A 22,823-nucleotide genomic window follows, 5' to 3' on the forward strand; every position below is an offset into this window, starting at 1 on the left:
GCCCCGTGTCTGCAATAACACATCCTGCAGGCTACAGGGCAACTTCCAACTGTTGCTTCAGCTTCTCTATCACACAGAGAGAAAGAAAAGCACAAGCAGCAAACACGTGTTGTACACATACTTCATCTGAGGAACAGAAACATTCAAAGCCGCTTAGGTGTCCTCCGCAGAGTCCCGGGAAACCCTTCTGCAAATATCAAGCACGCTGGTAGCGAACAGCCAAGTTATTATGAGCAAAACACTTCTCCAATTAGATCCAATTCGTGAGCTTGCATAATGGGCTGTTTTAACATAGAAAAACAACTGAAAGTAGGGAAAAAACGAAAATGACATCAGGCTTGCTAAATATGTATTGTTTATTAAGGCTTGTATTCTCCTAGAGGAAAAAGTTAATCCGATGCTGTCCATTACCCCTTACAGGCAGTAACAGTCCAGAGACAGAGTTATATGTTCTAAATACAAGTCTAAATGATACAGATTAAACTTTATTTAAATTGGAGGTCCTTTTGGAGTAAATAGTATTCAGAAGATACTTGCTTTCTAATATAGTAAAAGATCCTCTACAATAAACACGTGCAGATTCAGTGTGCTAGAGCAGCGGACATGAGCACCATTTCCATGCTTAATTGGAACTCCAGTTGGTGACAGGTTCTCCGACGGTCCCCTCACTCCACAAAAACATGACAGCAAATTCAGTTTCTTAAAACAGGTTTTTTTACTCATCCAACAGAAAAAAGTTAGACATACACACTGTCAATTTTAAACATCTGAGGCATAATCCATCATATTATCCATACTATTAGTTCCTACGTTAAAGCTCAGCATTATTGGTATAAAAACTTTAAATGGCATTAGGACTCGGGGGGGGTGGGAGGGAGTAATGAAGGGAAGGATTAAAAATGATCTGCAATTAACTAATAACACCTGAAGCTGAAACAGGTTTAAACACATTGTCCAAAACCCCTGCAATGTTGATAGCATCACATTATTAATTATTAAGCTACAAAAACCATAAAGCAGAATTATGGCTGAGAGAAAGCATCTCGCTCACCCTCGGCAGGATATGGTATAACGAATGCACACTGAAGCACTGGTTAACAGAATGTGAAAGGGAAATATTTTCCAGAGAAACAGCTTCACTGACAATTTGATCTTCTACTAGACAGAAAAAAACAACAATGGCGCATTAGCAATTTTAAAAGTGTAATTGTACAGATAAATAAAGAGGCGTAGCAGCTGCACAAAGTGATCTGAAATTTAGATTTCTCATTTCAAAATTCCGAAGTGCAGTATCTTAGTTTTGTTTTGCTTTTTAAATGACAAAAATCAATGCATGGTTTCTTACATTTGCCATGAAGAAACACGGGTTGGGAAGAGGATAAAGGAAGATTTGTCATGTATTCTCCATAATCTCTATATCTGGCTAGGAACATAATTTGTGCCAAAATGAAGTCTTTGGGAAGCACTGACACTTTAGTATGCTCGTGTATAGGTCCACATTAGGTTAATATAACTGTTTACCAACTTAAAAAAATAAAAAGAGACACACCTTTATTAATGATTTCTACAGAATTTTACATAGAAAAAAGATACAAATTAATGCAGATCCACTTGGGCAAAAATAAACTACAAAGATGCAACAACTTAATTTCCCCTGCACGAGAAGATATATTGGAGCTGAAAGCTTTAATTTATCCTGATGCCACGATAAAGCACCAGAATTCATAAATTTCGTTTCTCAGTCGAATTTAATATCAGTTCTAGTATATATATCAAACTGTATACGTATATTCTTATTGTTTGTTTCGATTCTGACGTTCCTGCAAAGAGAAAAGAAGTTGAAAATAGTTAAAGATTTCAGTGAAATGAACAAGGAAAAGCATTTTCAGTAGTATAACAGCACTGATGTGATCCCAGACAATGACATGCTTTGTCACAAAAAATGCCACTACATTTTATAAATGTATTGTATATACCTGACAAACCCAAGGATTTGGTAAGAATTTAAAGTGCAGCTTCAAGTGGAACAAAAAGGAGGCAGGTAGATTAATGAACTCCACAGAACCAGTATAATTTTGAAGCATTTAAGAGTTAAGACTGAACTTAAGAGTTTAGTCATATTTAATACGACCAGGATTTGATCTCTATAGAAATTCTGTTCCTCAGTCTTTTAACTTGTTCAGCTATTCTGGGAAGCACCGTAAAATACTTGATAAATTAGGGAAAAAATCATTTTGTAGAAGAAAAGATGCATGTTTTTGCATGGTCTGATAAAAAACAGCACAGCTAGACAGAGCAACCCAAAAATTTACGAAAACATTCTGGTACAGAAGTCAGCAGCTGTCTGAAGTCTCAAAAGTTTCTGCCAGCCACAAATACAGAAAACAGATAATCTAATGGGTATCTGCAGGAATCCCTCAATTATTTTAAGTCTTCATCTAGCTATTTGTGTTCTCCCAGCAGCAAGTAGGGAGGACACCTTCAATAATTGCTTCAGGAGCCCCTGAAGGTGCAGAACACCAGAATGACTGCAAGAAAACCTGGATAAAACAAGCTGCTGTATTTTGAAGCAAGTGCGTTTTTCCAGCTAAGACCCCATACAGAATGAACAGAAAAGGTGCAGTCTCACTGCTTTCTGCGTCATCCTACTGGTGCTTAAAATAGACTGCAAACTCCAAAACAAGCATGTAAAGACTCTACTTTGTGTACTGTACTTAAATACATAGATATAGCACCAAATCCTAGGCCAAGACAAACTACTGTGAAACTACCTAAGCATAAACAAGTGTCAACTCCCAGTTTTCATTTTACTTGTTCTGTGGAATCTTTCTGTATAAAGTTTACCTCCAAATTGCTTGTTGCAGTGTAAATATTATTTGCAAATGTGCCAGTCCTTAAAGAAATTTCTGATTTTTTGCTGTGACCAGCTAAGTAGTCAATACGATTCCTATTATGTTTATAAGTGGAATATACTGGTTTCTGTACCCAGGCAGAATAATACTTCAATTTCAAAAAAAAAAAAAAAAAAAGCTAAAATCTTGAATAAGTTCTTAAGCTATGATTTAAGACCTTAGGAAAGTTGTTTTACCAAATCAGCAAAACAAACCGTGTGGCATGTTCTTGATGAAAAGAACTGATTGCTGCCTGTCATCTCAAACAACAGGTGGTTGGAAAGAGAATTTAAAACTGAACCAAATCAATCCCATTTTCAGACTTCCATAAAAGCAGTTCTATCCCACCTCAATTTCTAAGGTGGCAAATAACCTTTACTATACCTCATTGCCCAATAGACCATTCCCATTGTCATATCTGGCAACTTTTTTGGGGTATCTATCCAGTAACTCTTAGAATTCTAATTCTAAAGAAGTCTTTCACTCTCACAGACTACTCAGACACTCAGCTCAGGCTTTACAATTTCACAGATAACTATCTATTGAACAAATTTATTAAGCAGTTCTTCCTACCTTGCTGCTCTTTTTTTTCCCCTCTCAGGGGCTACTCTGAGTCTTCCTTTTTAAAAATGTCTGAATCCATATAGATTGACAGGGAGGAGCCTGATGCAACACTTCTTCATGCTCTTGAATATTGCTGCTTTTTGGAAGATCTCTGAAGATCTAACTCAAGTTCTCTCCTGCATTGCTATTTGGCACTACTGCAAGCAAGTACAAGCAACTTTGTAAGTTACTAAAAAGTTTTGTTCTGTTTGGCTCCTAAGATCCATTCGGAGCCTTCGTAATTTCTCTTCTCCAGGAGAATTCTCTGATCTCTCACCAGGGAGCTCCTGTTGCACGCTGCTTCTCACTGGTGACTTTAGTACGTGCAGTCATCAGGCACAGGGAAGACTGGTTTTCACCAACCTTGCGGTAAGTTCTGTTCTGGAGACACCCTTCACTGTCAAACTTCTGCTCCCTGCACCCCAGTATATAGTAGCTGGCAATCTTCCTGCTAAGCTGTGCTTGTTAAGGTCAGTTGGGTGAAAGCATTCATGATTTGTGTGGCAGGAAACAATTAGCATCAATTGTAAAATAACAATGTTTTTAACTAGTTTTGGCAGAAGGACGGTATTCCATCCCTAAAAGTTCTGTGTCAACGGACACGTTCACAGAAAGCATACTGAAAGGAAATCTTTACACAATGCTAGAAGACAAGGATTATTTCTGTTGTGCACTGGCTAACGCTTTACAGTATATACACCCAAAAGAAGAAATGCTAAGCTGTCAATGCAATAACTTTCTGGGATAAAGCTACTCAGCCCTTCCAACACGACAGGAAGGTACAGACCTTGGACTAGCTGACTGCCATGACACAGATCAGAGGCGAGAGCACAGCAGCCCTAGCACAATACCAGGAGGACGAATGGCTGCATTTTACACTCAATCCACCCTGTCCTACCATGAGTTGCCAGTGACTATACAAAAATCTGCAATAAGTTTGTGTTCTTTACACACTGTTTTACTTTGCAAGACAATTTTGTAAAGACTATGCAGGCTTGTTTCTAGGGAGTGTTATTATGACTACATCATACTGGATTTTCTTTTTAAAGCTTTTCTCATGTGTTGCAACTTTGCATTTTAAGAACATGAGCTCTGACCAGGGAAGTTGCTCCATGTGGACACAGGCATGTTGTAGTGGCCTAGCGAACTGACTGAGAAAACAAGCAGGGGCCAGAAGAAGCTTCGTACCACTTCTGCTTTGGCTTTCTCATTTATCAGGTGCCAGATCAGACTGGGAGAAAACAGCTTATTACTATGGCAAATCGGAAGCTGGACTTGCACGCCAGCATGAGCACATCTACCATGGCTTCGATCTACACGACACAGCCTGCGTTCATCAGCATGACCAGCAGTGCTGCTTTGGCACTTCAGTGATTTTCACCCAGCATTACATTACACCCAACTAATCCTCATTTGAGGATTTCAAGGAACACAGATGTTCCTAGATGGGTTAAACTCAGAGAGCACACACTGCAGCTTTACGCTGCACCCCTTATTTACTTCAGGAAACAGTGGCTAGCAACAAACCATGAATATCAAAAAAACCCAAACCCTGAAACGCCAGTGGCTCGCATTAAATACATTACAGTAAGTTTTTCTTCCCTTCTAAACATTTGTATATAAATGAAGTGTTCAAGCTCTCTATTAAGAGATTAAGAATTTTAGCCTTTTGTAATCACGACAGTGATGAAACAGAAGCACAAATGCTCATCAATTTTACAGCTGAACAGAGTATGACCAATTAAAACCATGGCGACTTGCAAACCAATTAAGACGGTACGTATGCAAACAAGCATTTGAAAAAGCTGTTTGAGCCATAAGGGTTACCTTAACTGGTAATAAGATTCTTCAAAAATTCACATAGGAAGGATAATTTTGGCATCCTAGGGAGGATTCAACTTCAATAGCAGGAACTTCACAACAATAAGTTTAATTGTGTGTATATCCTGCAAAGAAGCTCTTCTAGTAATCAACTGGACTTCTAAAATCCATTTATTCAAGGGGGTGGAGGGTGGGGATCAACTTTCCTCAACAATTTTTATTGTCTGGAATAAGAGACCACACTCCCTGATAAGGGGAGGTCGTTGTGACAAGACAAGGGGCAATGGCTCTGAACTAAAAGAGATTTAGAGGAGACACAAGTTAGAAATTCTTCCCTCTGAGGGTGGTGAGGCTCTGGCCCACGCTGCCCAAAGGGGTCCCTGCCATGGGACACGGGGTTGAAACCAGGTATCTTTAAAGGCCACTTCCAACCCCAACCATTCTATGATCATTTAAGGATTCTCTCCCACATATGGGAACAGCTCTTTGACATACACATTGCATGAAATATCAAATTGCTAATTGTCTACAGAACAAACGAAGTGTTGAGGTTACGGCTTTCAGGTTTCAGCTTGTGGAACCCTGTGGAGAGCACAGAAGAAAAACTTCAAATCTTAAGCTCTCCTTCCCTGCTGTGCTGAAATATGCCAGGCATGTTGTATCAGATGGCTAGAAAAGGTTGAGCTCAAAGTTCTTGATACATTCATCTCCACTCTCTCAACTGAAGGGTACATTCTATGAATACAATTTAAAGCTATTTTAAAATGCCAATAAAACCTTTAAAACAGCAACTTCGATTTCAGACCCAGCAATACATATTCTCTTGTTGGGTTTTGCTTCAAGAAGATTTTGAAGCAAGTGAGCTGCATTAAACCAGCCTGTCAAACCCATGCTTTATTACAAAAGCCATACAAAAGAGGCATATGAAACAATATCAAACAGCTTCAAGCACTACATAACTAGTAACTACACTATTATTTTGTCCCAACACCTATTACTTTGTCAGTCCTTTACTTCCAGGCTGCCTAACTGGAGAAAGGCATTCCTGAAGCTGAGGTCATAGGACAGCTGACTCTCTGGGGCCATAAAAGGTTCACCACACTTTCCCAGTTACTGCCCCTGTTTTTCATACATCCTCACTCAAGACTTCTTTTCAAGAATTAGTAGACAGATTAGACCTGGGAACCGAAAGCCTTTAATTACCCAAATAATACACGTGACTTCAGCAGCAGAAACCTTTCTAGCACTACTCCAGCAATTTTATGCAACTCCTTTTCCAGAGATCAACTGAACAAGCAACATAAGGCCAGACTCTTCTTGCTCTCAGAGATAATATCCAAACTTCAAATGCCACAATAGATACCAATTTTGATAGATTGGTTACAATCAGTGTTAAAACACCTCTTATCTGTAAGGCAAAGGGCTTGTGTGGCCACCTTTGACAGAACTGCACTCAAACAGAAACTAGCTTCTAATCTATTAACCATTTTAAGATAAAAATAACTGAAAAAATGGACATTGACGTCCTTTACCTGCATCACTGCTTGACCTTTTGTTCTGAAACGCATTTGCTATGAAATCATGTCACAGACAAATAAGCATCAGTTTGTTTTCGGTGTTGTCAAACACAAATAAAATCACCAGTTTGAGATGTATGAAAAACATTTTGAATTCCTACTTACATTTTTTCCACCAAAGCAGCCTTCACATTTCATTTTCCCCATATCTGTGTATAAAATAAATTTTTTAATAAGTTTACCTTCCGCACCACCTCCTCCTCTTCTTGGCGCTTTTCATAATGAGAAAAGTCATCAAAGATGGAGGTCGTGTGCTTGTAAGTAGCAATAATTTTAAGCACTTGTTTTGCTTTTTCTAAGGGCACCTCCTGTGTGTCACGGGAGTTTGTAACAGGTTTGTTGTCATTGTTCTCCAGCCTGATGTGTCGCAGCTGGTTGTTGGGCACATCCTTCACAAAGATCCACTTGACATCAAACTTCCCCTTCCACTTGTCCTGAGACCAGACACCTGCACTGGTGCCATAGTCCACAGGTGATTTCATCTCCGCAACTCCACAGAAGTGTCCACTACCATTGACACTGAATAGCAAGTAGACCGGGCCCTTACTATTCATGGACCGAAAAGCACTGTCCAGCCGTTTGTTGCCGTGCTCCGTACTACACCAAATAGAATATTTAATGGAACGATGAATATCATCCTCAGAATAACTCTTTATTATGAACACACGTCCATTTTTAAGGTTCCATTCAAAATCTTTAGGGTTATAGCTGTGAGCAGCTTTCAGTTTTTCCAGAACAGGATGGGACTCGCCACTCGGCACAGGGTTAGGCTGGGTGCTGCCAGCTGAGTTGCTGTCGTTACCAGTTCCTCCACTTTGGCCAAAAGCTGCATTTCTGTTGCGAGGCGCTACCCAGCGATTTTGGGGCGGCTGCTGAGGGCTCTGATACTGTGGTTGAGTCAATGGAGGAGGCTGAGCTGGAACAGGCTGAACAATTTGTTGCTGTGGCTGTGGAACAGACTGAGGAGAAGGTATCTGTTGGGGGGCAGGAACTTTTGCCACAGGGCCCTTATTGTCCCAAGTACCTATGTCCATATTATGCTTTATAGGCGGAGGAGGCAACGCTCCTCCGATCACAGGTCCAGTTTTTGTTTTCATTTTAGGCTGTGGTTTTGCGGGCTTGCTAGCTATAGCAGCCCACGAGGTTGGTTTAGATACTGGCAAGTTTACATTAGATCCACCGTTACCAGAGAGAGCACCTGTCATCCCAGCACTGTTGACAACAGAACCTACTGTTTTCACAGCAGAAGTTGTAACATCTCCGCCGATCTTAAGTCCAACCATTCCCTGTTCAATGCTGTTCATTCCGGGAGCTTTATTTAACGTGTCATTATGAAATCCTGTTTGCCCGTCCACGATGGTACCACCCAGTGAACTAGGCGGGTAGCTGTAACTGCTCCCATATGCTGAGCTTTGAGTCTGCTGTCCTTGGGATCCACTTGTTCCCCAAGCTGAGAAGGCAGGATTTTCAGGGAAAAAGTTAAAACGGTGTTGATAGATATTATTTCCCAGACCCCCAGGCTGTCCAAAAACAGCATCATGCATAAAATGATGATCTCCGTTACTGAGCTGTCCATAGGTGGTAAGATATGGGATTGGAGGATCTCCTCCCGTAGACCATGGTGCTTCACTGAGAGAGTAGGGAAACCCAATCGATGGTGGATAATAACTGGACAGATAAGGATCAGTCATTGATGGATAGCTACTGTTCTGTTAAAGGAAAAAAAAGGTAACTTCAGATATCTAAAACTTGGTTTATAAATAGCCACAACATTGTACATCACCAAGCAGAAAAAGAACAATAGGGACAAGTTAATTAACTTCTAATTAAAGATTTCGGTTCATACTCCGAGAGTCAGTATCTGGACATTGACAATATGCTCCAGTGCTATTTTTCACAATGATGTTATTACCTGAAATTGTATAAGCTTGGTTACACTATTATGGGGTCTTTTGCGGCCTCTTCTAGGACTACTTATCCTGCCAATACTCCAAAATACTTCAAGAAACTTATGTACCAATACATTTTGTGTCTCACAGCATTAAGGATATTTAGTCTATCTTGATTACCAGAAAGAGCTGCATGGGAGAAGTTTTAGATTAAATTGCTTTCATATGCAGCATACAGAAAATACAGTTACAGTCCTTATTACGGGATTATTTTGAAGAGCCAACAGTTCCTAACAAGAAACCATACCTGAAGCAGTAAAACATGCAAAGGCTACTTCTGACACACAACGGATCAGAGTGAGATCGCATTTTAAAAGGTGTGCCAAGTTTGATTTAAGTAGACCTAATGACTATAAACTGAAATGAAGATGATGTGCTAGAGACAACTACATACATATACAGCACGTGACATATTCCAGTAAGCCATCCAGTGTTTGTGACAAACCCTATCAAACTGTTTCTGAAAGTCTCTTCCTCCCTCAGTAGTAAAGTTACAAGTGGGCAAGACTTCTTCACTGTACTTCCAAACAGGCCACCTTTCCACTCTATGAAATAAAAGACTGACTTGTTATAAACAAGCAAATCCTTCTCCAAATTTCTAGCTTTTCCTCCCTTTCTCCCTCCTATTTTTTAGTCCAGATTCAGAAGCTTCCTCCATTTTTCCCCAACATACAATTATTTCTTAGATTATCCAGAAAATGAAGCAAAAAGACTCCTTGCTGTAGATGAGCATAATACCCAATCGATAAATTAAAGAGTCAGTTTTATTCCTCATTTTTTGACTTCTCATGACACCCAAAGTAGTACCCTTATTTTCTGTATAAAGAATGGTATCATAAAATGCCACCAAGACTTACATACACTACTGCAAGCACTGCTGAGATTTCAGCCTGAATCCAATGCTACTGATTCAAAAGACATCATTGCTGCCACTGCTCATGCTCCCATTATGTGCAAATTATATCCATCATTAACAAGAGGAATATTATCTACCTTCCCACTTCAAGATCCTTTAAAACACATTACATTTTCTAAGATTCCCAAACCAGATGAATCAATAGTTGTCATGATTTTTTTTTCCTGGGAGACTTTAAATTGTGATTGATATTAATGTATTACTTCTTCAGTTATTAATATCAGAAAAAAGTAGAAACATATGTTGTTGGAGGGAGGAGGAGACATAAGTTGTTCTTAGGAGATACTTTTCATATTCCACAGATAAAGAACTTCTTAAGAGCAGTAAGAATAGATCTAAAGAAGGCAGGTGTTTTATTCTAAAATATTTCTGCTGAAGATTCTAGACAATCCCTGACACTGTCACCTCCTGTAAGCAGCCTGCAAAGTTTCCACAAGGATTCTAACAAGATTAAGGGAAAGTTTCAGCAGACATCTTTACAAAGCATTCGATCTACTTCAACTGGCTTTATGCCAGGGCATGTATGAGCAGCCCTGACAGAAATCCTTCACTGCAGCAGTGGCACATGCATTCAACACATTTATCCTGGAACTATCTGCACCCTTCCTGTTATAAAAAAAAACAACACTGAATTAATTAGGAAAGAAATCCTTCCTCCTGAAGTACTCACACTGCTAGTAATAAATACCCTGTCACTTACAAAAAATCTTTTGGTTCTGGCTGACAGTACATGGGGGATGCCTTCCTTGCTTTGAGCATAGCTTTGTATCTGAGTATCAGACACTCAGGTACCTTCTCACTTAAAAGGTACTTTTAGTGTAGTTAATAATAGTTATCACACCTTGAATTTTTTCTGCATTAACTGCTGCTATTTGGATACTGGACATTTCTGTGGAAAGAAAAAGGCATCCCTAATGAGGTGCAGTTTCCAACAGAAAGATGGAGGACAATTCCATTTTATTTAATTAGGTAACATGCTTAGTACTCATTGAAAAGACTAATTTGTAATTTTATTTAAAGTATTAACTTTAACACAGTATTATCAACCTACATTTGAACTTGAACATCAAATACACATTTGTGTCAGGAGAATGTTTAATTTTTAAAGTATTTTTAAGAAAGAATTCAGTTTTGAGTCTTTTTGGTACGTTAATTGTATTTTACAGCAATTAAAAGGGCTGAATTAGTCTGAGTAAATAACTAGATAAGACTTTGTTCAGAAACATGGCTGTCCTGTACAAAAATCTCAGTCCTAGTTAATGCTACTGCCACTTTCCAGTTAGAACTGTAAGACCACCTACACAACTGGTTCCTGCAGCATGCCAACTTCTTGTCAGAGCATAAGTACCAGTCAATGTAGCTATGCTTTAATGGACCTAGACTCTATTAGAATTACAGACGTTCTATGTCATAGTAATTTTTCCATTTTAAACCTAATAACTGAGATTGTTAAGAGCTAGAAAAATATAGAGATATATTTCCTAGAAATTAACTGTAATAGAGAGTCTTTGATTTTTTTCCTATGTGGAGCTTAATGCTCAGTACAATTCATGTTACAAGACATCTTGTTTTTAAGTAAGTAAGAACTACATACAAACGTAACGAAGTGGGATTTCAAGAAATCTGAGAAAGGATACGACCTTGATCTCTTTCAAAACTAATTTTGCACAAAAAAAGTTTCACTTCATTTTTTCCACAAATGTCGTGCCTTTATACCTGCCAGAGCATGAGAGAATGTGCTTCATTCATTCTTCAATACAGCTCCAGAGAAGAGAACGTGCTTCTTCTTGAATGATTTTAACTTTGTGCAAGTCTGGACCATGTGCCTATGTTGCACACCAAACCTGCACACCAGGTAGTCCACACAGTGCAGAGCTAAGACAACCCACATTGTCCTAAATGCATTTGTCCCAACTTCCACAGAGGTGTATCTAGATGGCTTCCAGGATGGAAGCAAGCTCAGCAATATCTACGCTGTGCTACAGTTAGCAGCTTCAGAAAGCTGCAAGATCTAAAACCTGTAACAGTTTCTTCTCTCTGGCTGCCCTAACACAAGGCTTAATGCACCTTGAAGCTACCCAGTAGGCAGCACTAGAACTGAAGTCGTTTGCTTCAGTGTTCAAGATGAAATCACAATTTCCTCAAATGAAACAGAACAGCACATTACACGTTTTCTTTCATCCTCTTCCTTTTTTTAAGCATGCAGGTGAATGTTCCTTTGCCAGCAAGTTCAGTGATGTCACCAGTATAAACAGTGGCATTTATCAGCTTCAGGCTGAATTACAGATTTACTTTTTAAAACCTACCACTTACCCTTTCTGCCAAGAAGTAACATACCTCTGCCATGCCTCCCTCTTACCAAAGCAGATTTTTGTGTGACAAAACTTTTTGCATCTCCAGTTTATAAACATTTTGTTCTCTTTAAAAACTTTGCATTTTAAGTCCAAAATTACTTGTATTAGAAAATTTTCAATTGCAATGCTATTTAAGTCCTGGATGTTGATTTAATGTACATCATATTGAACTAAGTTATATTCAGCGTTTGCATTACAGTGCCTTATTCTTAAGAGAATACATATCTAAGTCTTAAAATATTTCAGAGGACACAAAAGAGCAATATTTGCTCAAGTGTATAAAACAAGCAGGATCTCTCTGCAATCTTTTCTCAAAAGCAATATCCATATTTCCACTAGGGCAATCTCCAGGATTATTTAAAAATACAAATCAGGAGATCCTAAAAGCAGAACCTCTAGACTCTCCCACGCAACTCATCTTTCAGATAACTTCAAGACTCAGTAGTCTGTCACAGCTCAGCTATGTCAATAACCTGCAATTTGAGGAGCAATCAGCAGACACTAGTTGGAGCATTAACTTCATTTTCACTTGTGGCCATCTGGACATGCACAGTAGCATTAGTTGGGTGAGCACAAGCACTTGTATTACGAAGTAACACTATATGTCAGTCACTTCTTTTTCCGTTTCTATTTAAGGAATTTGCTCTCTTAACACATCCTATGAATTGAGTGCCAACAACATGCCCAAGAAAAAAAAAAAGGTTAAAAATACACTAACCTGATTTGACTGCCCAGAAAGGTAAGGTTCAAAATCGTTGTCATGAACTGTATCCTTCTGATGTAACGAACCATTTTGTACTAGGGGAAAAAAAATTACAACACATTATAATACTGCTTAGCAGCAAGGAAACAACCCAGTAAACTGCTTCATTTCGTGTTATTTTATGAACAGCCATACTTCTTCACAGCATGAAGAATCTTAAAGGAATGACTTTTGTCCCCACTGTTTGTCTTTGTATTACTGCTTACAAAACTAAACTTGAGCAAGTTTAGTAAGCCAAGCTTTCCTGAAGGTTTCCTAACAGACAGCCCCTGCAAACTACCTCTGAACTGAGAAATAATAGTTCTTCACAAAAAGTTTGTGAAAAACATAGATAACAACAACAGGTGTTCTGGTACATAATTAGAACTCAAACTAATTCACAGCTTTCCCAGCATGTGTAACTTCCAATTTAAGTTGGCTTAAATGAAATCAGATGAGGTTACATTTAATTATAAAATAATGACTGCTCAGTGCCCTGATATTCTGCCATTTTCAGGCAAAATTTAAGTCTCATCTTTTAAATGCATAAGTTACAGATACTTGCCTTAATCAAACACCTACTTACAGCTACTACTTCACAGAACAGCTAAACTAAACTAAAACTACACAAAACACCGTGTTTAGCAAGTAAGTTTGAGAATTTATAAGAGTATTTCCACAAAGTTTGCCAAGGAGAGTGGAGGCAAAAGAGTGTATACAAACATAGGAAATAGTGTCAAATTTCTTGTGAGTAGAGGCAGCTGGGTTTTTAAGGCATGTTAAGATCAATTTAAAAGCACTTATGAAAGACATGGCTAGTTTCAAAACCTTAACATTTACACACTTATTAGCAATCGTAGCACAAATCAATGCATTTTCTTGAACAACTTGTTTTTGAAGTTAAATTTCAAATGAAGAATAGGTATTATTACAAAAAGACTAGTATTTCCAGCAGTTAAGAAATTTTAAAATTTAAAAAAGTTAGGTTTGTAGGCTTACTTATGACATCTAATACATACACAGTCAACTGGAGTCCAGTAACAGGACTGTATTCATACAGCAGAATGAGCAAAAGTATGTAAAGTATCTCTATATATAAGATCTTGAACAGGCCTACATTCACAATTTTGCATGGAGTTGGGTTATTTTAAGAAAATTAAGATCGTTATTACAAACCTGCTTAGTAGTAACACATTTATTTGGTATGGTAAATTCTGTAGCATTAAGTGGGATGCAAGCAAATTCACACGAATAGCAGCAATGTATTTTTGCAGCAAGGCCCAGCTTCCTTTGTTATCCAGATCCTACCAGCAACACCTTCCTGCTAACCTACAGGTATGCAAATAACCCAACTCTTGCAGTAACAATTCCAACGGCAAGATCCCCGCGCGATCCTCACCTTTGTTGTCCTGTCCTTTCGGTCTCTGCAAAGCCACAGCAGGCGATCGAGTAAAGAAGAGAAGAAAAAAAAAAAAAAAAAAGAGAGGGAAATAAAAAAAAGTTAATTTTAGACAAACGGTTACATCGTCACTGCAAAACCCACGGCTGACGGGGGAGGGCTGAGGTGAGGGGGGCGGGCTGAGGGCCTGCTCAGGCGCTGCTGGGGTTTGCCTGAGCTGGGGCTGAGGCGCCTCAGGGCCTCCCCAAGACATGGCCACCGCTCCGGGGCGGCGGCGAGGCACCGTGCCCAGAGAGGGGGGGGGGGAACGAGGAGGCTGGAGAGCCTCTCCCGAGGGTCTTACCTGAGGGTCCACGCTGGTGGCAGACATAATTCATGCACGGGGCCGCCGTGGTGCAGCGGGAGCGGGCGGGAGGCGGGCAGGGCCCGGCGGGGCCTCTCCCCTCAGGCGGCGGCCGCGGGCCGAGGGGGAGGGACGGGGGCCGCTGGCCCGCGCTCGGCGTTTCCTCAGGGGACGGAAGGAGCGGATTAAAGGCCGGCGGGGAGCGAACCGTGCCCGGCCTCACCTCGTCTCACCTCGCCTCACGGTGCCGCGGCGGCCCCGTCCCCTCACATCCCCCCCCGGGCCCTGCCCCCGCCGCCCCGCTGCAGCCACGGAGCCGGAGCCGCCGACTCCAATGGCGGCGGTGACGTCAGCGCCCACGGAGCGCGGGGCACGCCGGGAGCGCACGGCTGGGTTGGGAGGGAGGTGGGGGGGGGGGGGGGAAGGCGCGCAGAGAGCGCGGCGGCACCTGTCGCGCATGCGCAGTGCGCGCAGGGCCCCCGGGCACCCGCGCCCACCGCTGGGGCCGTGAGGAAATGGCGGCGGGGTCGCTCAGCGCCCCTTCACGTAGCCCCTCACGGTCCCCCTAGCTGCTGGTGCAGCTGGTCCCATCCCGTTTCTTTTATCAGATTAATGGATTTTATTTCCCCTCCAGCTATTACTGTGCTAAATCTGAGTGAAACGTTGCCCCCGTTCGCATCTCTGATGCTGGTTTCACAGGGTTCCCAAGCACACAAGTGGTTTTTGAGGGGTGTTGGCACGAAGCAGGGGCAAATAAGGCTGCTGGGTTACAATTGCTGGGTGCTGGCTTCTGCGGAAGCTGGATTTTAGCAGCTTTCAGGGTGGCCTGATGTTTCCTTAAGAAATCGGGTGAAATAAAAGCAGTGCCCTTCTAGTATTTGAGTTCTGGATCGTCATCAACTTACGGCAACTGCTGCTTGTGCATAGGTTTATATTTTTATTTTTTTCCTAAAGGGGTAAAACACATAACAAGAAGAACTGTTGCAACTTCTTGTCAGTTTTTAGGATTCCACATAGAACCCTTTGGTCAATAAACGATTTTTTCAGTGCTGCACAGAACAAAAAGTCAGCCCATGCCCTCCCCAAGGCATGTTTGTTAAATTACTTATTATAATACAGAAACTTGTATGATAATCCGCTTTGTATCTGAGTCCTGATGAACAAATCATAAACATTTTGTGATGAGACAGAACTCAGCACTATGTGGCTATCTTACTGTTTATAATTTTGTAATGACGAGAGGCTTTATTGCCCTATTGACTTAAAAACTGAACTATTGAACTAGTGATAGTTCAATCATTGCTTGATTGGAGTCTGTCGGACTGGGAGCCTCTTAAGCCACACACATACAAAAAGTTTTGTCTTAGTACTTCTACGGAATAGTGGAAACATTTTAGTAGGTATTAGAGATTTGTAGAATATAATTCTAGCTTCTTTGAAAGTTGGTGCAGTAATAAGAGTTATAACAGAATTTTCACTGATTAACAGTCTTACTGAAACTGTCCTGTAATGTGTTATATAGGTTCCTGACATCTGGAGAGTGGAAATAAATGTCCAGAAACCTGACTTTTTTCTTGAAAGTATCAAAATATCTGCAGGGATTTACATGTAGTTTGGTAGGTCTCTTTTGCCTTTGAATATAATGCTTGTGTAGGTTGCTTAATACAAACATACACCATTTACAGTTACCAGAACACAACATTAGGAACATATTTAAGAGAAAATTGAATCCAAATTAGGTACTCAACATGTGTATAATATATTGTGTACTTGTTTGAGGTAATAACTAGGCCCAAACTGGGCCCAGTACCAACTTGTACAATGCTCAGAGTTAAGAGTGACATACCGAAAAGTAGTTCCAGAGATTACAAATCTTTCTTGTAACCTTTTCATGCTTAATTTTTGGGGTAAAATTGATAAATTTTAGTCCAAGTGAATGGTACTATACAATGCAACCACCCCTTCTTTTAGATAATTAAAACCAATGTTTTCTCTGTCTTCAGAAGTTCAGGAAGTATTAGTTTGTGTTTGTTATTCCAATAAAATATCTGAAATGTACAGTCCACTTTTTGTCCTTTTTCTGATCAGTCATCGAGAGATAAGAATATTACATTAATGCTCAGCACTGGGAGATGCTTTGAGTTCTTTGTCTTAGCTTGCAAGTATTAATTGGCATGTTTCATTTTAGTTGTTTGCCAAATGGTTTATGTTATGGCCACCTTTAGTAAGTGTGTGCTCTTCAGAGTCCCTGGGTGAGCTGGAATGGCCATCCAGGGAACATTGCTTCAGAAATAAACGTGAGAAAAAATCAAACAGCAAGGCATGAGCGTGGAACATCTGTCAGAAAGTAGAAAATGTTTGTCCTGAACTCTTGGGTGATGGGCACTGCTGTGAAGTCCATGTGATTGTATATGTTCACTAGTCTTGATATAGCAGCTATGTGACTATGAATCATCCTAGCCATGAGTGTATGTAGGCAGAACGTTAGAACTGTATTTCTTTCAGCACCCTAAGGTACAGGGAACTAAAGCTATTAGACTATACCTGTTATTTTAGATTCAAAGTCAGAGCATGTCAGGTATATATGCATGTGTTTGTCTAAATCCATGTTTCTGGGATTTTTCTCATTTGCATTAGGAAAGTGTGAATTGCTGCTTCTCCCTGGTGACTTTAAGAATGATCTTGCCTGTCCATTGAGAAGTACACAATCTTTTAGGAACAAACCAGTAAGGAGCCTCAATTGAAGCACATGGGTAAGACACAATATTCAGAATGGTTTCAGCTAAATTGAATTGTTTTATCTCTTCTCAGAATACTCTTGGAAAGAAACAGTGTAACCCGTGGGCTAGCACATGTTTTTGTTTGTTTGTTTTGGCTTTGTTGAGACAAACACAGTGGTATGTTCTTCTCATATAAGACATATTTAACAATACATTTTTCTTCCTTTGTTAACCCTTGGAAATCTTGGAAGAGTTTGTGTGTAAATTACAGAAGATCATTTTTTCTTAAATTGGATTTTACAGGAATCTTATGCAGCCCTTTCTGCTATGAGCAGGGAGATAAAAAGCACTGTCATGCTGGAATCATCTCCCTCTCTGCTCCCCACACCCCCTGTGGAATGTAACCAAAGCAAGGATCCAGCTTTAATTTCCATCACTTTAGGGTAAAGTAAAGGCAGTCACACACAGTAGTATCTGTTCTTTCCCATTTTTCATGTCACTGGCATGATTTATGAAAACATGAGAAGGAAAATGCTATGCAAAGAACATGTCCTGTGAACAGATACCTGACATCTTCATCACGTGCTGTTCACTGCAAGACAACTTCATTGGAAAGCTGTAGCAAGGACCTCAATTGAACAATGACTGATCACAAGTGTCCCTCTCATTCTTTGTCATCAGCAACTCTTTGTTGCTGTTATGTGGTTTCAATTAACTTGTAAGGTCAGTCTTTGCTTATTTCTTTGAATTGTCTCATCCATTTTTCACTTCATCTTTCTGCGGTGTCTTTCACATTGGTCTGTCATCTTTCTTCCTTACCTTTCATTCTTGCTATCGATTATTGATATGGGGCAAAGCAAACCTATTCTGAGTCAATTTGCTTAGGAGAAACAGGTGATTGTTAGTGTGAAGAGCTCAAGAACATACTTTTCTGCCTGTTGCCCAAGTAATAGGCAGCTAGGCGCATCTCTGTGCCATAAAAACATGTTCCAAACTATAGCAGAATTTAGTGAGAAAATTAGATGTTCCATATTCCTTAATGTCTGATTTTCCACCAATTAAAAAATGTGTTCTATTAAAGTCATAACAATGCCTGACAAATGCTTCTTTAAAGGTAATTAATGGCTGAAAGGTGGAACATACATTAGTCACCAGCTGGTAGCAATATCTTCTGACAAGTTTTGTTAGTTTTATTAGTTAGTGTGTTAGTTTGTGAAGAATTTGGAGTAGCAATGCTATGCAGTTTAGATGAGGCTACACATCATTTGTTCCTATACCTCCTGCCCTGGAATGCCAGGGAATACAGCACAAGTGTGAAGCTCCTCTGTGTAAGAGTCAGAAAGAAGAAGGAAACAATAGGAAGCGGGGAGAGAGAAACAAAGAGGAAGGGGAAACAGCTGATCTTTGGGAAAACCAGGCATATCCTACTCAGAAAAGAAGGAAGAAAAGGATTAACATTCATGCTTTCCATGCTCATTGTGGAATTGTTTTTAGCCAGCCAGTTTTCTCCTGAAACTGAGTTGTATTTTTAATCCCTGTGCTACTGCTCAGCCCTCTAAGCCCTCTGCTTGCTCTTTGGATATGGCATGGCTCTGCTGAAAACATAAAATAGCTCATGCAGTTTGAGGCAGTGTTGAATTCTTACAGATTTTTGTAAGACTTCAGAATGTTGTGGGAATCAAACAGGAAAAAAAAAACTCTAAGTAATAATGGGCAAGCTCTGGTTTTATCCTTTTTTTTTTTGTTTTTTTCCTCCAATGATCTTTGTGTTCATTGCAAAAGACAAGCAGGGGCAAAAAAAAAAAAAAAAAAAAAAAAAAAAAATTAAAGAGGAAAAAAAGAGAAAAAGAAGTCCATGAAAAATAAACTTTTTTTTTTTTCCATTTACAAAAGCCATCTAGAAAAGCACAAAAGCAACTATTTTCTACAAACAGCTTTTGAAAACATGTTAAACAGCTTTCAACCCACTCTATCTTCTATAACATATTTTTGTAATAGACTGGACACTGAAATCACGAATTTAGGAAACCCTACAAAACATAATAATGACTTGTGGCAGAAACACTAATTCTCCTTGTTCCAAGGAGCTATAACATTAATTTGCTTTTCTTTGAAACCCCAGTACTATCAGTTCCTCTACTGATTTTTGACTATCTGCTGTGCTGCGCAGATTTTTCTTTTGATATGTACTGTGTTCTGTTCCTGTGGGCTGGTATATAAATAGCGTTTGATTCTAAGCACTTTTCATGAATAGTGTTGCAAGCTACATTTGAGCTGTTCCTAACCATTACTGTACATAAAGTCTTGAGGCAATCAGATGGTGTGGTAGTTAAGGCTGAAAGAAAGTATTAGGGGAGGAGATTAAAAGGTTGGAATCCTTAGGAAATCACTTAAAACATGCATCTGTTACCTGTGCATTAGTTCTGGCAGTGTAAGCTTATTGTAAGTGTATTCATAGCAACATTTTTCAGCTTGCCTGAATTAATGCTTGTTAACACAGGGAAGGATTAATCTTTTATTATGTTATTAATGTGTTAAATTTGTTCTTGATTGTTGAAATGTCCAGTGAGGAATTAAAAATGACCAGTCATCAGGTGGAAAGCACAGCGAGGGAGACAGTGATGAGCAGAGAAGATCTCTTTAGATATGTGGCTTTACTTGTTTTTTTGGCAAAAGAAAGGACCTTGAGCTGAATGAAGAAGCAAAGCGAGACTTTTAAGCTATGCCCTAGGGGAATGATTTTGTGTTTGTCTCTGGTGTGACCGGTCACTTTTCACCGTGCCTTGCCATCATTCACTGAATTGGATCATGCTGCCTGTCCACAGCGGATTTGTTTTATGGATGCCTTGGAGTTTGTGTCAGCAGACAGCAAGCAGCCTGCTGTGGTCCCTCAATGCTGCACTGGAAAGCAGCTGGACAGACAGACAGGCATCCTGGAAGGTTTTAGTGGTGCAGGAAATACATTGCCAGCAGCTCTCAGGAGAGCAGCAGAGTGCAGGTGTTTTGCTGCAGGATGATTCCAGCTGGCCATTCAGTGTGAAGGGAGATCAAGGATAATGGATAAGGAAGAGGCAGCCAGAAGATGAAGAGCAAGCCCCTAAATGGAGGAACAGAAGCAGTCACCTACTTCTATGGCAACTAATTTAATGCCTCAGCCCAGAAAGCAGTTATCTCACAAGGTCTGAACTGAGCCCTGTTTTGTTCTGAAAAATGGGTGCTTGTCTCCATGGAGCAGTTAAGGGTGGTTCTGAACAAATGGGAACAGGAATTGTTGTAAGTTTCCTCGATATCCTGCCCCTTTACAGATCAGCTGCAATGTCAAGCGATGGCATCTCAATCCATGCTCCCAGCCTCCTTGCTTCTTTGATAATGCCAGCTGATACACTGTTTTTCCCCTGTTACAAAAGCCTCTTTCCTCAGGATTTTTTGATTCACTTTTAGCTGAGCAATGAAAGCACAATAGTCTTCCTTGAGCTAAAACCATGCAGAACAGCTTTATCCCATTACATACATGTAGAACTTTAAGATTAGAGACACTGAACTCAGCTGGAGTTTTTCCAAGGGTTCCTGTCACTTCAGCCCTTTTAGGCTCTTTCTCATCCTGTCTTCAGCTATACTCTAGCCCTTATATTTGATTGCTTTCCTTCCAAATCAGGCTGATATTAGCAAATATATTTTTGATTAATTATGTTTACATTTTATTTCTTCCTAGAGTGTTTCAAATCACTGCCTGGCATGGGCTTCCAGTTACCCCAAAACAAGCTCAGCAGTGTAGAATTTAATGCCTTCCTCATGCAGGGGCATGGTGGTGATGTTGTTGATCATTATCACTGAACTGTCCTGGCCTCCTGGTTGATGCTCACTGTTTTCCACATTTGTTTGTCTTTAGCTCATTATGCTCTTCATTTTAAGACAAGCTCAAAAACTCAGTAGGACATCTTAATCCTCTGAAGAGGAACTAAAAATATATACAGATTGCTAAAAAAAAATCTTAATTTCATATAACACGTTATTGAATGTTACTTGCTTTCAAAATTTTTGTGTGCTAAAATAAAACCCCATCACTCGTCCTTGAGCATGCTGGCTTATTTTTCTCTCTGCATCATATTTGTCACTTCTTCTGCTACAGTCAGTAGTCCTTATGAGCGTTCCTTTGTTGGTGAAATGTTCCCTCCAAGATCCGTTATATGAGTGTCCTCCAAAGAAAACCTTAAACCTGTCTTGAAGCTTGTATGATGTTAAAAGAACGCTGTATTAACAATTACAAAAATAAATAAATAAATAAATAAAAGATCATCATTGCTAGAATCAGTCAAATTTTGTAAATTAACTTAGAAGCTGTCTTTCAGCTCCTCTGAACTCTTATACACCGTTTCCCTCTTTAAGAGGCTTGGAGGATTGGGAAAGGACAATATAGAAGAAAAAAAAAACAAACAAGCTTGTTCTTGACACTGCCCAAGGCACCTCATAAATCTGACAAGTTACTCAGCTGCCCTGTGTTCAATATCACCATCTTTAAAATAGAGGCAGAGGATATCGGTGATGTATTTTGAGATAGTTTGCCCTTGATATAGACTAAACGTGGAACCATAGCCCCAGCCACCCCAGCGGCCCCCCCTAGGAGAAGTGGAATTGAACAGACCTGGCAGCTGAGTACACCTCTACACCAACACGAGGGTGAGTGCAGCAGTGCTGCCCTGTGCTGTGGTCAGACTTTTTAAGCTTTCCATGAAAGCATCCCTGCTTTGCAGCCTGCTGCTAAGGGTGAGTGTGACTGTGAAGTCAGCAGACCCAGGAGCATGCCACATTCCCAGTACCTCCTGAGATCGAATTTTAGACACAACGCAGTTAGAAGCAGTAAAAAACCAACCCATTGCTTATAAAATGTGTCATAAGATGAGAACTGATAATTCTTATCTATTATCAGGTAACTTGTCATAAGCCATAAATAGTCCCCTAACAGCCTCAGTAAGAGGAACGTTTTTTAAGTCTGTATCTTGCATTTTTAGGATACATTCTTCAAGAAGAGGATACATAGAACAGAAGATAATGTGCAATTACATACAAATTCATTGTGGACAAATGAAGTAAATCACCTCCTCATTAAAAGATTCTGTAAATTTCATATATAAGCACTGCCCCCTACTGCTCAAGGGATTTTCATAAATGTGTATTTAATTAAAAATGTTCCAACAACAGAATGTTTAATTAAAATATTTGTATAGGCTTGCCTGTAAGAAAAGGACATCTTCTTATAAGAAAGTTCCCAATTTATCATTTTATGAGCATAAAACACTTGTGCTCTTATGTTAACAGAAGCAATTTGTTTTCTCAAATACATAGTTTAGAATAAGATGCATGCATCTTCTCAGGCAGAAAGTTAGTAGAGACAACCACATTTCCAAGTAACTGCACCTCTCAAGACTGACCTTAAAGTCCTTGCTTCTGAATTATGACCACAGGAAAGTGAAGGAATAGAAAGATTTCAAGTTGTAAAGATGTGATGGT

General features: G+C 39.8%; 1 protein-coding gene across 2 annotated transcripts; it reads right to left on the reverse strand.

The window, feature by feature from the left end:
* Window positions 1–338: 338 nt before the first annotated feature.
* YTHDF1 (YTH N6-methyladenosine RNA binding protein F1) lies at window positions 339–14,962 on the reverse strand. 2 transcript variants are annotated; one of them, XM_027473025.3, is made up of 5 exons: window positions 14,596–14,962; window positions 14,253–14,277; window positions 12,830–12,909; window positions 6,998–8,601; window positions 339–1,820 (listed from the first exon to the last, which is right to left on the reverse strand). In XM_027473025.3, the coding sequence occupies exons 1-4, from the start codon at window positions 14,620–14,622 to the stop codon at window positions 7,027–7,029; spliced, it is 1,707 nt and encodes a 568-aa protein (XP_027328826.1). In that variant the 5' UTR covers window positions 14,623–14,962; the 3' UTR covers window positions 339–1,820; window positions 6,998–7,026. The 2 variants fall into 2 exon arrangements, with proteins under 2 accessions (XP_027328826.1, XP_027328827.1); XM_027473026.3 differs by having other exon boundaries at window positions 7,075–8,601; window positions 14,596–14,961.
* Window positions 14,963–22,823: the final 7,861 nt, after the last annotated feature.

The sequence above is a fragment of the Anas platyrhynchos genome, chromosome 21 (genome assembly GCF_047663525.1).
Source record: "Anas platyrhynchos isolate ZD024472 breed Pekin duck chromosome 21, IASCAAS_PekinDuck_T2T, whole genome shotgun sequence".
In the NCBI taxonomy this organism is placed as follows: domain Eukaryota; kingdom Metazoa; phylum Chordata; class Aves; order Anseriformes; family Anatidae; genus Anas; species Anas platyrhynchos.